This window comes from Chiloscyllium punctatum, chromosome 8, assembly GCF_047496795.1.
Source record: "Chiloscyllium punctatum isolate Juve2018m chromosome 8, sChiPun1.3, whole genome shotgun sequence".
Lineage (NCBI taxonomy): Eukaryota > Metazoa > Chordata > Chondrichthyes > Orectolobiformes > Hemiscylliidae > Chiloscyllium > Chiloscyllium punctatum.
The window spans coordinates 53,593,846-53,607,675 of record NC_092746.1 but is presented as its reverse complement, the minus strand read 5'-3'; the positions used below and the strand labels follow the sequence as shown (position 1 = coordinate 53,607,675).

Below are 13,830 nucleotides of genomic sequence, written 5' to 3'. Positions count from 1 at the left end.
GAACAGAGAAACGGAGTTTGTGTCTTAACTACAATACAGTTCTTCATTGAAACCCTTTGAATAACTTTTTGTCCAAGAACCCTAATGCCATCCCATGTAGCTCAGTTTCAAATGTTGCTTAATGCTCCAACTTATTACATTAACCTACTATATAATTACAAGTCACAGTTTAGTTTCAGTGAATTATGCAAAACTTGTATGGCTAGGAGTGATGTAATACAAATGTACCATATACGTGCCTGAAATAACAACAAAAGATGAGGACATTTTCTATACCAGCAGAGTTCACCGTTCCAGTCATTTATAACTTTGTCATTCTTGATTTTGAAGACCATATGGCCGTGGAGGATAAAGTTTGATCTGCGGATGGATGACTGATGTGTGAAGATACTGTGACAGTAACATGTTCCAGCTGAAACCTTGGAAATAACTGCAGTTGCTTCACTTGCAGTTTGGTTACTATGTGGAATGTGCTAGAAAACATTTAATATATTGCTTCGGCTTCATTATGACATTTTTTCTCGCAAAAGTGTTGGCCATATTGTATAAGGAGAGATTGGGTTGACTGGGCTTGTATTCTCCGAAGCTTAGAAGAAAAAGAGGAGATCTCTTTGAAACATATGAAATTCTGAAAGAACTGGACAAACTGGATATAAAGATGATGTTCCCTTGTTTGGAAATCTGGAACAAGGGGACACAGCCCCAGAACACATAAACCTTTTAGTGCTAAGGTGAAAGGATGATGCCCCTTCGGAATTCTCAATCACACAAAGTGATTCAGTCAGGATATATTACAGAAAGAAATGTCATTGGACAGGCAAATGGACGTACATGGAATAGTGTAGGTGGGATGGGCTTCAGATTAGTATGATAGGACGGTGCAACATCGAGGGCCAAAGGGCCTGTACTGCGCTGTAATGTTCTATGTTCTATAAATAGATTTCTAGATATTAAAGGTATCAAGGAAATGGGAAGTGAGTGAGAGTATGTCATTAAGATAGAGATTCAGACATGACCATATTGAATTATGAGACAGGCTTGATATGCTAAATGGCCTACTCTAGCTCCTCCCTGATATTTCTGCACACATCTGTTTTCCCTACTGCATTGTTATTAAAACTGAACTGCCAAAGGTGAAAACATGCCAGGTACATGAAGCGTAAGGTCATTATTATTTCCTTTATGATTCAGATCGTTTAATCTGGATCTGGATAGTACTTTTTCAATCAGTGCAGATATAATGAACCAAACGGTCTTCCTCTTTGTCATAAACTTCTATGATTCGAGCTAAAATTATAATTTCATGAAAATTTGAAATTTCAAAACTAAAAAGGGTGAGGAATGGGTTACTTTTCCAGCAGCATGATTCATACTGCTACATTTCATCATGATACAAAGAGGTTTTGGATGCATGATGAGTTGGCAATTCTATGCACATGCCTAGTTGGTGCAGGTTATTGCCATTCTGCTGTATAGCTGTTCTCCAGACAAACTAATCAATTCACAGATTTGTAACATTTGCATAGCAGCAGGAATACAGCTACTGCCAATTCATGGCTGCCAAATAAAATGAACGTTTGATTGTTTCTCATTGCTGCTTTTCCTTTTAACAGTTTAAAAAAGAAGAGCCAGTTCTGAGCAGCCAAACTAAATCCTCAGACACACCAGTGGACAGTGTAAGGTCAGTCAAAGTCTTTCCTAATATCTTTGCACATGTTCTCTGATCTTCCCATCGAAAACTTTTCTCATAAGACAGAGTAGTCCAGATGACATCTGTGTTTCATTTTGTCTAGTGTTTCAAGGCATGTCATCATTAATTGGAGGATTTTCATTTTCTAAGATGATATTTTCCCTCAGCATTTTTTTAAAAGAAATCATTTTATTATCTCTCTGCCAAAGAGTATGAAGTCCATAAGAATGTAAGATACAGGAGCAGATTTAGGCCATTTGGCCCATCGAGTCTGCTATGCATTTGATTCACTGATAGCTAATGATATATTTCTCAACCCCATTCTCCTGCCTTCTCCACGTAACCCATGATCCATTTATCAATCAAAAACGTAAATACCCCCACAATGACTTGGCCTCCAGAGCCTTCTACAGCAATGAGCTTCACAGGTTTCCCCACCCTCTGGCTGAAGAAAATCCTCCACATCTCAGTTGTAAAGGGCCATCCTTTCACTCTGAGGCTGTGCCCTCAGGTCCTCGTTTCTCCTGTTAGTGGAAACATGCTCTCCATATTCAGTCTGTGTAGGCCTCTCAGTATTCTGTAAGTTTCAATGAGATTCCTCTCGTCCTTCTAAACTCCATCAAGAAAAGACCCAGAGTCCTCAACCATTTCTCATACAACAAGTCCTTCAAATTCAAGTTATTCTGCAGAACCAGGCAGACAACACAGCCGTCAAAACTCTTGATCCTGACTACAGAGAAGGCTGTCTTATCCCCTGACTATACTATCCCCTATTACAACTACATTTCTCTTTTCTCCCCTCTCATGAGTGGCTCCCTGTACCACAGTGCTATGGTCAGTTTGCTCATCCTCCTGACAGCACCCACTCTCATTTATACAGGTAGCAAGAATCTCAAACCTGTTCGACAAGCTCAAGGGCTGGAGCCCTCTATCTGTCTCGTTCTTAGTCACAACCTCCTGTCCCTGATCACTGACTGAATTTAAGGCCGTTAATCCAAGGGGTGTGACTGCCTGCTGAAGCACAACATCAAGGTGTGTTTGAACTGAGACTCCCAGCTCGTTAACTTAGAGCCGGATGTTCCTCAAGAAACCAACGCTTGCCACGGGTGTGATCCCTACGCACCAAAGTAGGGTCCGCATCTCTGGCTCAGCATCTCTATTTAATTTGGTTTTAAAAAGCTGGTCTTTTAGCTTGTAGCCTGTAAATAGTTTGCCTATTTACCCTTAATCTGAAAGTAACCTATAATATATAGTCAAATTAGTAGCTTTCACCAACCAATGAACTTGCAGTTTACCTGTAATGTCACTCTCCTGTTTTAAAAGGAATCTTATAAACTAGTAACCAAAAAAAGCAAGTCAATTGCATCCCTTCCCCTCTTTATCGAATTTACACATTTCCTCCAAATTTCCCAAACAAATAATCACTCAGGTTGTGTCTCACTGTAGGTGGGGTCTCTCCTTCCTAACTGCACAAAGCTTATTGAGCCTGTAAGAACACAGATGGTAGTAAGCCTGAAAATATCTACTTACCTCTTTCCCATCTGTCTCAGTAATGAGTTGTCAGATGCACAAAATACTGCAAGACCTATGCCACCTGAGCTCTGTAGTATTCGAGATGGAGCTTTAAGATCTATTTTGTTCCTGATATGTTTAATTCATAATTCATAATCAGCAAACTGTGTACCAGGTTGGCCCTACAGAAAATTGAAAGACTCCTTTAGCATCTGGCGAATAGTTCCATGTTGTGCTATTCCGATGATCACTTTTGCCATGATAGCCTCTTTTTGGGAAGAGCAAGCTTCAGGCCACCCTCATCAGCCTTTCTCAGCATTTAGTGCCATTTAATTAGGGATCCTATCAGTGAGGGTTGTTTTTAAGATTTTCCGGCTGATAGAACACATCATTGTGATGAGATATTTGTCCTTCTATTTATCTTCCTCTTCAACAACTAGTTCACAGCTCTGTTCGAGCACAAGCATCAATAGAGTGTTTAGCAGCTGGTTGGCTAATGGAATTTCGTGTGCTGGGAAGTTAGAATTAGAGGTGTCCTCCGGATCATGCCAAATTTAATGGCAAGGTATGATTTTCAGCTTCTGTAATGATTTTCTCGCCTCAGCCAGACTGGAAGGCTGGTTGACTGGGTTGAGCTTGTAGGCTTATGATGCAAGACTGCAGCTGAGGAACTGGATTGCAGAAAAGAAAGATCTGTCTATGAAAGTGGATTGTTGAGAAAGTCCATCCATGAAGAAGATTGAGGGCGGTGTGCAGTAAATCTGGTAAGGGTATGGTGGGAGGGTCACTGTCATTGGCAAAACCTACATTGACTTTTTAATTTCTGTGATCAGTATATTTGTATGTAAGAAATGTGTGTGTTTTGTCAGTTAGCTGTGAGGCTTCTTGCAGTCATGTTTCTCAGGTGAGCTCAAAAGACAGGAAAGGATGAGGGGAGTCCTTCTCCCATTTTCAAGCTATTGCTGCTTCATACCTTTGATTAGTTGACTAGCAGCCGGTTCAATCACTTTCCAATGGAATTATCTCCATGGAGCCACTTATTGTTCTCAAAGGTAATCAGAAAATATGACTTTCCTCGTGTGACCCTTTCAAGTCCAGTGTCGTTTTCCAAATATGGTGGAGTAGTGAGGATGTTTAAGCATCCTATGCTAAGACTTTCACACCACTGACATTTGAAACAGGCAGTGTATTTGTATTCCAGTGGCTCATTCAGTGTGAAATTACCCTTTTGAATTTGTTTCAGGAAGAGACATTGAATCGACATCAGTCTTTTTGTTCCCTTTTGAGATGAGGGAATGTTCCAACCTACAAAATAAGTTAGGCGTTCCTGAGGCAGACATCTTTCTGCACTTGTCACGGTCCATTTTTAAATATAAAAATTAAGTTGAAATTCAGAATACACTAGTATGTGACACCATGGAAAAAGAATCAGCAGGGAGAAGATGGGCATGCTGGTGATAATAGTGTGGTCTGTGGGGAATAGCAGGAGGTCACAGGGTCATGTGGCAGCTGGATCTGATCACAGTGCGATTATGAGTGGGAGTGACAGAGCAGCTTGGTGGGCTATGGAGAAACACTGCTCCTTCCTGCCCAGAGAACAGTTTGATTCTTTTCTTTCCAACTCATGGGAAACTTGTCTGATGAGTGTTAAGGGTGGAACACGTATCATTTTAGGCAGCAATTTCCATTAATGTGTTTAAATTAAACTATTAAGAGGTCTTTTAAGAGGAGGTTGGCTGTACAGCCCACTCTTCTCATCTGTCTTACTACTGAAAGTCAGCAGACTCCTGGAGGATTGCATTTATGTTTGACTTCTTACATCTTAATTTCCCTCTTGACCCAAATCTATCTGCTGTGAGATTTGCAATTATATCTGTCCATCCAAAAGATATTTTTTAAGGAACTCTGGCAGATCCTTTGACAACTGTTGCTTAATGTAATGCTCCAGTACCTCACAGTAGTCAGCATCGCAATTCTAGTAGAATGTTTTTGTCAGCTAACTTTGCTTTGTTTGCCAGAATCATATTGCTTTTTATTTTGAAAATTGCAATTGTACCACTAGTGCACTGGCTCACTGTTGTCTTGTGACCTCAACCTCTGCTTTAATTGCCTTTGTATGCAATCTGTGGGAACTATTAAACACACTTTACTTGAAATATGGTGTCAGAGTAGGGCAGCATGTATGTATTTTCAGAACTGTAAGAGAGACAACTACTAAAAGAAATATCAAGGGAGAAGTTAAAACAATGGGTTACATCTTCAAATGACTGGATGAGTCAAAATGAATATGCATTTTCCACTCTCTCCTGCCCTTAAAATTGTAAGGAGATATGAGACAGAATTTGATTTTTATTTCTACTCCAGTGGCAAAACAATGAAATAACAACAGAATTAATTAAAAACTCTTAGCATATGAGTTGCAACACTACAACAGTGCAGAGGCAGGAGTGCTAAAAGCTGTATTGCATCCCAGATCTCACTGAGAAGCAGAAACACCAGACAGGAGAGATTTTGAAAACTTTAGAGACTCTTCTGACACTACTTATGCTATTTATGAAAAAAATCTGTTCAGATCAGAGCTAAAGGGAAGAGTGAGGCTAACGTATGTGAGTACCTACTTCTAATGTTCTTAGCAAGAGGACAACAAGAGGCTCTTTGAACATGCTGCAGGTTTTCATTGACGTCACACTGTGCTGCACAGAAACATATTCATTCTCTATCTGGCTAAGAGATTGAGTGTTCAGTGTTCAACACAATTGCAATCTAGCTGACTTTCCCTCTGTGATAAGAAATCAATGCAAGCCACCAAGACTGGCATATAGTATCTTTCTTTTTCAGTTGGACAGAACAGACAGTCCCAGTAGAGTGGGACGAGGGGAGAGAGGACATGATGACAGAGTGTAGCATGTGACAAGTAAAGCTTAAAAGAAAGGGAAGGAATGAGAATGGGTTCACAATCTGAAGGTGTTGAACTCAATATTAAGTCCAGAAGTTTGTAAAGTGTCCAGTCTGAAGATGAGATGTTAGACTCCAGGCTTTGCTTTATGCTGAGAAACATTCCAGCTAAATGTCAACAAAAGATTGGGAACAAGGACAAAATATTTGCAGAAAAGCCAGCAGAAAGATCAAAACCAGAGGACAGTATGTAAATATTGCAGAGGACATCTAACAAAAGAAAAGCATGTTCAGCAGTGCAAGGTGCAATTGAAGATGCCTGACAAGCTATTGACAAGCAAAAGCTATTGACAAGCAAAAGCACTTCACCTGGTTCCTGACTAAGTGAGATCTGTAGCAGAGATGCACCAATCAATAGATGTGAAAACAATGCAATAATTTGATGAATTTGTGGATTGTTCAGCAAAGTTCTTACCTAATTTGTCATCAGAGTGTGACTATCTGAGCAACTCACTGCTAAGGATATGCAATGGTATTAGGTTACAAAACAAGAAGCAGTTCTCAATAGAATCAAACAACTAGTGATGACAGTGACAGTGCTGAAGCACTAAAATTTCAAGGATGAAGCCAGTGAGAAAACTCAAATGCAGCAAGGACAACCAGGTGCATTTTCATCTTGGATGTTATGTCAAACTGTGACAATATGCTGAAATTGAGAAAGAATGTTTGGCTGTTGTCTTTGTTTGTGAGCACTTTAACAAACACTTATTTGAGAGAGACAAAGTGACATTGGTGACTGACCACAAACCACATCAAAGAATCTTCTTCAAACTGCTTCTGTTTCTGTTATACCATTTGCAGATATGTCATCTTGGCATGATATGCAAGTAAGGACAATGAATTTTACATTGCTGCTCTTAACAGCATTTTGGCATTGCTGATGAAAACATTGAGGAGGCCAAGACAGAATTTGAAATCTCCCAGACTCATCAGGAAGCAATAGCTTGAAGTACTCTGGAAAGCATCACCTCAGCAGAGACACTGAATGTGAAAGGCCAGTGTCTTGCTCAAATCACTGTCACTGTAAGATACTTTAGGGAATTTTTAAAATTAATTCATGGGATGTGCGCATCACTAGCTAGACCTGCATTTATTGCCCACTCCTAATTGCCCAGAAGGCAATTTGAGAGTCAACCACATCACTTTGGGTCTGGAGTCACATTTAGGCCGGACATTTCAATTTCCTTCCCTTAAAAGGCATTAATGAACCAGGTGGGTTTTTCTAACATTCAGCATTGGTTTCATGATAACCATGAGATTCCCAATTCTAGATTTTTATTGAATTCAAATTTCACCATCCGCCATTGCGGGATTTGAACCCAGGTCCCCAGAATGTTGCCTGAGTCTCTGGATTAATAGTCTGGCAATAATACCACTGGGCCATTACCTGCCCATACATTGATGAGGCCAAAAGGTATCGTTCAAAAGACAGAGTCATTATGCCTGAGGAGATGAGAAAAGAAATGCTGAAGTACACCTATGTAAGCCATCAAGAAGTTGAACCTAGTCTGAGGAAAGCAAGAAAAAACGATTCAACTAGTCACAGCTGAGCAATGAGATTAAGGACCACGTCAGTCAGTGAGGTGCTTGTGAAGAATAGTAATCTAAGCAAAGTAATGAGTTGCTTATGACACATCACATCCCAGATAGGCCATGAATATACATTTTCGCTTTCACAGAAACTAATCATCTTGTCACTATCAACTGCTACTGGGAGTTAGACCAACTGACAACAACGACAGTCATGGAATAGCACCTAGGAGGAGCAGCTAACAAACTGAGCACACATTCCATTAGGACACCATCTTGATTTAGACCGTGTGTGCATGTGCAGAGACTGAGGAAATGGAAGTGACTCAAATTTACACACTGTTTTATCAATGATATTATTATTTGTATCCATGTATATTGGATAACATGCGTAACTTGTAACTGCAAATGACAGTATGTGATTTTTTTAATGATAACGAGGATATTCAGAGAAATGCAGTTTTACTTGGTGTGCTGACTGGCTTGTGGTAATGATATGACCCCAACTTTGCTGTAAGTGCCTTTGTGTGCAGTCTTTGGAAGGCATTAAACACACACCACATGAAATTTTTTTTTTCTTTCTGTTTTATTTTTTCTCTCTCAATTTTCTCTTTCTCCTTTTCTCTATTTTTTTTCCTTCTTTCTAGTTTTTCTTCTCTCTCTCCCTGCTCTTGGTTTTCTTTGGCTTTCTTAATTACAGTTTATTTTTCTCTCCTTTATCTTTTGATTGTTAATTTGTTTTGTTCCTTGCTGAATCTATCTTCCTTTCTATATGTACCTATATTTTTCAGACTCTGTCTAGCATGCACTCCCTTTCACCTGTACCTCATTGATTTTCACTCCATCAGCTCTCTTTTCTCTAGTACCGTTTCTTCAGGTATTTTTCTATTTCTTCCTGTTTTTCCTCACCTTATCTGTTTGTCTCTTCAGTCCTTTTCTCTATCTTTCCTCTCATTTCTTTCTTCTTTTCCTTAATTGACTGTGCGGCTTGTCTTCTTGGCAAAGTCTGTACAAGTTAGGTGGCCAGACAGCTGATAATGGGCAGTGCAAATTGAAGTAGTCCACAAGGTTAGTGAGAGGAAATGTGGAATAGGAGAGGATTGAGGACTGGACAACGCCGTCACAGTGATTGTGGGAGTTTGACTCTGGTAACTGTGCAAAAGTATGAATGACATAAGAGAAGTGACTGAGCTGTGCTGAGGAGGAAATGTGCCATAATTGATCCCCACTCATCCCTGTACCTGTGGCTATCAAATTATGTTCACGTTGATGATTCTCACCACTTAACCGGGTTGCCCAGTTCCAAGAATCTAATCTCAGAATATTGACACTGCTCAATTTTTAATATAAGTGGAATATTCTATGCAATTGGTTAAACAAAATCTACAAAAACCTCACCATAATTGAAATGCTACACCACATCAGTGTGTTTACATAGATGCTCTAGTATGATGTTTTCTATTTGGGGAGAAATGTCATGCTCTAAGCTTGTTATGCATACATGATCATAAGGTATATCATTGTCATTCCATTAGATTACTTCATTGCATTTTTTTTAAAATGCTAATGCTTTATGATTCTGCCAAACTTCAGCCCTCACAGTCAGTGGTGACGGAATGGCTGACAGCTTTCACACATTGAAGTAGGTGGCTGCAGTTGTTTATTAAGCTTAATGCTTTCCATTTTACCATTGAGTTATACAAGTTATACTTTCTGTTATAAATATTTTTATGTACTGGAAATAGTAATTTTCTATGTTTGCTATCTCTTTTAAATGAGCATCACTTATGTGGATCTCTACGGAGATGCAATTGAATTCAGTCCAGTTTCTTTTAGTTATACACATGCACATTTCACTGTAAAGTTTGCCCTCTGCAGACATCATTAAGAACAGCCTAAATCCCTTCAGTTGATTAATTTGCCTAAATTAAGAGTAAGAGTTGGCAAAATGGCTTAAGACTCTTTCACTTAAAAACACTTTGTCCTGGTAGCCTCATAGGAAATTGCCCCTTATAGTGTTGTGCTGTGTAAGCTGAATAACCCCAGGTTTGTTCCTCTTCTGAGTTGATTTTGAGTGGTGAATTGATGTGTGACAGTTCATTATTGTCACTTGGAAGGGGAAGAATCAGCTTAGGTTCCTGCTCTCTGTTGCTATGCAAGGTTCCCCACTGGAATGTACATGGTGCCTGGATGCCAAAATCAGGCACTATTGACATGCTTTTCACAACCTGCAGTCAAATGCTCATCATAGCTTCGTGTGTAAAGAAAGTGTCCACAAATGTCCTTTGGAAACCATACTCTAGAAGAAGTTATTACCTTTGGAAGAGGAGGACAGAAAAGGAAAGAAATTGACATAATTAAAGAAATTGTTAAATATTTCTTTGTTCAATTTGCAAATTCTTTACACAGTATGGTACAGACATAAGCGGATTAGAAACTCTTGGATTCAATTCCCCGATGTTGATGGGTTTTCCAGTCTTCGATTATAGTCAACAACCTGCATTCATTCAGCATTTTTCACAGGCAACTGTCAAGGCACTTCAGTAGAAGAAAGGGTAATGGTTGCTGAGACCTGAAAGGAGAACCTAAGAAGGATGATGGACATGTAGATTGAAGAGATTGGTTTTGGAGGTGCATAACAATTAGAGAGGAATAGGGTACAGTTCCCAAAAGTACAATCCAATTGGTAATAGCCTCTATCAAAAATGGTCAGGGGGAAAAGGAAAGAGAAATATATAAAAAGCTGGAGTTAAAGGAATGGATATTTCATGGGAAGATGGAGGGTGAGGGAGAAAAATACAGAATGGAGAGAAAACGACCAGCCTGGAGAATAGTAGAGAGAGGAAGTTGTCATACAAGACATCTCAGAAGGATTTTAAGAGGCAGAAAGTCTATGTCAGTAAGGTTGGGGTGGTGAGCAATGACTTTTTGAGTAGCAAGGTAAGCAGACGTTTGACCAAGTTGGAGTTAGATTGGGAAGACAGCAAAGAGAGATTTGGAGCAATAGAGAATTATGATGTTAAAACATCTGGAAAGGGGAAAGAGAAGACATTCTGAACAAGTAAGAGGTCTTTATGGTTGATGGGATACTGGGTCTGAATCACAGCACAGATTCTAACATTGCATCTTGATTACAAACTGTTTGGTTCAGTGAGAGATGGTGAACAAGAGGAAGTGATTGATTAATTCCAAGGGAGCAGAGATGGAAGATTAGCCTTTTTTTTGGGACTGAGATGTGGTCAATACTTCACATATGGAGGGTCACTCTGCCGGTTTATGTATGTTAACAACTGGATGGAAATAAGGATAGCCCCATTGGTATCTCCACAAGGCATGTTGTTTGGAGGGTGTAATGACAAGCTAGTGTTAGGGATGCACCAATGCCAGTGCTATATTTCCATAGCTTCAATATCTTCAACAAGCAATAGAGTTAAAAAGGAAAGACTTATTGAACTGAATAGAAGCGAGGCATTGAAAAGAGAGAGACGTGACTTACAATCTATCGTGCTGTGGAGAGCATCAGGAGGGCTAATGTACCATGGCCACAATCACAGAGGATCTATTTGTAATATGTTAGATCATTTTGATGCTATTTTTAAAAAAGTCAAACTGAAAAGATCTTAAGAAAAGATGTTTTTAACAAAAATTGAGCAATTTAGATCATTCACCACTCGTCATGTTCTTTTCCAAATTTAATGTTAGAGAAAAATAAATGCAATAAATATTTACATATCAGCTCCATGTCAAACATCTGTGACTTGATTTCTTTCTTTGTTAACTGATGCTGAGTGACTTTGGTATAAAAACTCGATTTAGTTTCTTTAATCTAGAAAGTGAGATTTAAAATTGACATACTGTCTCATCTGTACCACTGTCCTCTAAGATATCGGCAGAGTACTAATTCTGGCCTCTTGGGCATTCCTAGTTGTCACTATATCACCACTGGGGGCCATACTTTCAGTTGGTTAGGACCCTTGTTCTGGAATTCTCTATCTACATGACTCCATTTTGCTTTCCTTCCCTAAGATACTCCTTAAAACCTATCTCTTTGACCGAGCTTCTGGTATGCATGTTGCTCCAGATAATAGGGATCATTATAATGTGATCTTTTTATGCCTTTAACCCAGCAATTCACAAGAAACACTGGTGAAGAAGCAGCACATCGGGTACATGGCCTTTATTACAAAATCAGTAGTTTCTTTTAACTAAGTTTCTAAAGGTCTTGTGACTTTTAGTGGGATTAATGAACAGGTGGGTGATGGGAAAGAAGTGAGTAGCCAGATCTGGATGAGGCGTAATACTGAACAAGGGCTGGGTTGTAGGGTCAGGGGAGCGGTTGGGGTGTGGAGGTAAAACGGCAAGAGTCCGAGTTGTATCCTGGAGATAGGTAATCAGGTCAGGTGATTAGTCAAGTCGTGGGATTGAGTGATCAGTCTGGGGATGCATCAGGGATGTGCAGGAGTAGTTTGAGCTTTGAGATTGTATGTCTGAGGGTTGCATTATTAATCACGAATTACACCAGAGAGTAAGCAACATAACAATTTTAGGTGAAAGTGAGTACTGCAGATGCTGGAGATTAGAGTCAATTTTTGGGTTAGGTGTCTGGATGAGTACTGAATATCCAGCCCAATCTCGAGCGCAGCTCAGTGTAACTATTTGCATAGTTTTCCTAGGCATTGCAAATCAGCTGTTTGGAAATTGAAACTTCCTGGACAATTACAGTGCGTATACACAGGTCAAACCTCTCTCTGCACCCTGCCGCACACTAGCAGCAAAGGTTATATCCATTGCTGCCCTCAGAGTCTGGGAAATCTAACCTTACATGGCTCAGTTTCGTATATTATTTCAGGATGCTCCTGCAAAGTGACTTGGGATATTTCATAATGTTGATAATGTTCATAACTGGGTATGTCTACTTTTGACCATTTTTCATAAAGTAAACATTACAAAGCTGACTTTCTTTTTTCACAATGCTAGGTCTATAGAGCCACCTCAAGACAGTATATCAGTATCTGGAGTTCAGGAGAAACAACGGCCAAAAGCTCCACGCCTAAGGAAACTTACAAGACAATACAGCTTGTGAGTCCTTTGTGATTGCTTACCTGAAGTTCTTTTAATTTAGTCAAATGTCCACCATAATGTCTCAAAAAGGGAAAAATCGTGAACATTTGTATATAAGATTCATCATGTTGCATGTTTAATATTTGAATCTTACCAATCACCAACATGGTTGTTAAGACAGAAGGTTACACTGTATGCATTAACCAGTGTGAAGGTAATGCAATGAAGTGTTGCACACTATACCAAAAGAAGGACGAGTTCACTATACTGAAGGGTATAACTTAATTAGGCATAGTGAAATAACAAGGTTTAATTTCACACTCATGAGTTACTGTATTAAATTTCCAATCTTAGCTTGGAGATCATGGAATTGCTGGCAATACCAAGTTGCAAAGAAATGTGGGAATGAAAACAGTCATCTGCAGCTATACCTTGCTAACTACAGCATATCTGGATGAATAAGTCTGTTGGTCTAGTTATACAATGCATGTTTTGATAATTTGGCAGTGTGACTCTGAGCTTTACAATTCAGTATCATGCAGCATAACTACCCTCTCCTTTTGATTACAAGTGAAACACCAGATGATTAAAAACCTTAACTATTAAGCTGTGTTTAGGGGAAGCAAGTCTGGTCTTTCTGGTCATCCCAATGCTTAACACAACACACAGAGCTTATTTCAGAAAAAAAATCACAAAACACAGCTGCAAAAATTTAAGTACATCATTAGAGAATGATATGGGATTACAAAAGCAAAATAATGCCATGCTGAAAATCTAAAATGAAAACAGAAAAGACTAAAAATACTCAGTAGATCATGCAGCACTTGGAAAGAAAGAAATAGAGTTAATGTTTCAGGGCTATCAATAACTGACTAAGAAAGCAATAATTTCCAGTGTGATTAAGAACATGAGTAAGTGATGACAGGGCAACCATGGAAAATTAATGCGTTGTGGAGAACTCTATTAAAATGGATTATTGGATGATGAATTATCATTTTCGCAACAGTGTTTTAGATTAGATTAGATTACTTACAGTGTGGAAACAGGCCCTTCGGCCCAACAAGTCCACACTGACCCACCGA

The 13,830-nt window shown here is 39.2% G+C and overlaps 1 protein-coding gene across 1 annotated transcript in view; it reads left to right on the top strand.

The window, feature by feature from the left end:
• LOC140480568 (band 4.1-like protein 4B) overlaps positions 1 to 13,830 on the top strand; it is a 380,420-nt gene that overhangs the window by 316,538 nt on the left and 50,052 nt on the right. The window contains exons 19-20 of the mRNA XM_072575571.1: positions 1,614 to 1,681; positions 12,665 to 12,766. Coding sequence (XP_072431672.1) covers positions 1,614 to 1,681; positions 12,665 to 12,766 — 170 coding nt within the window. The remainder of the gene's footprint in view (positions 1 to 1,613; positions 1,682 to 12,664; positions 12,767 to 13,830) is intronic.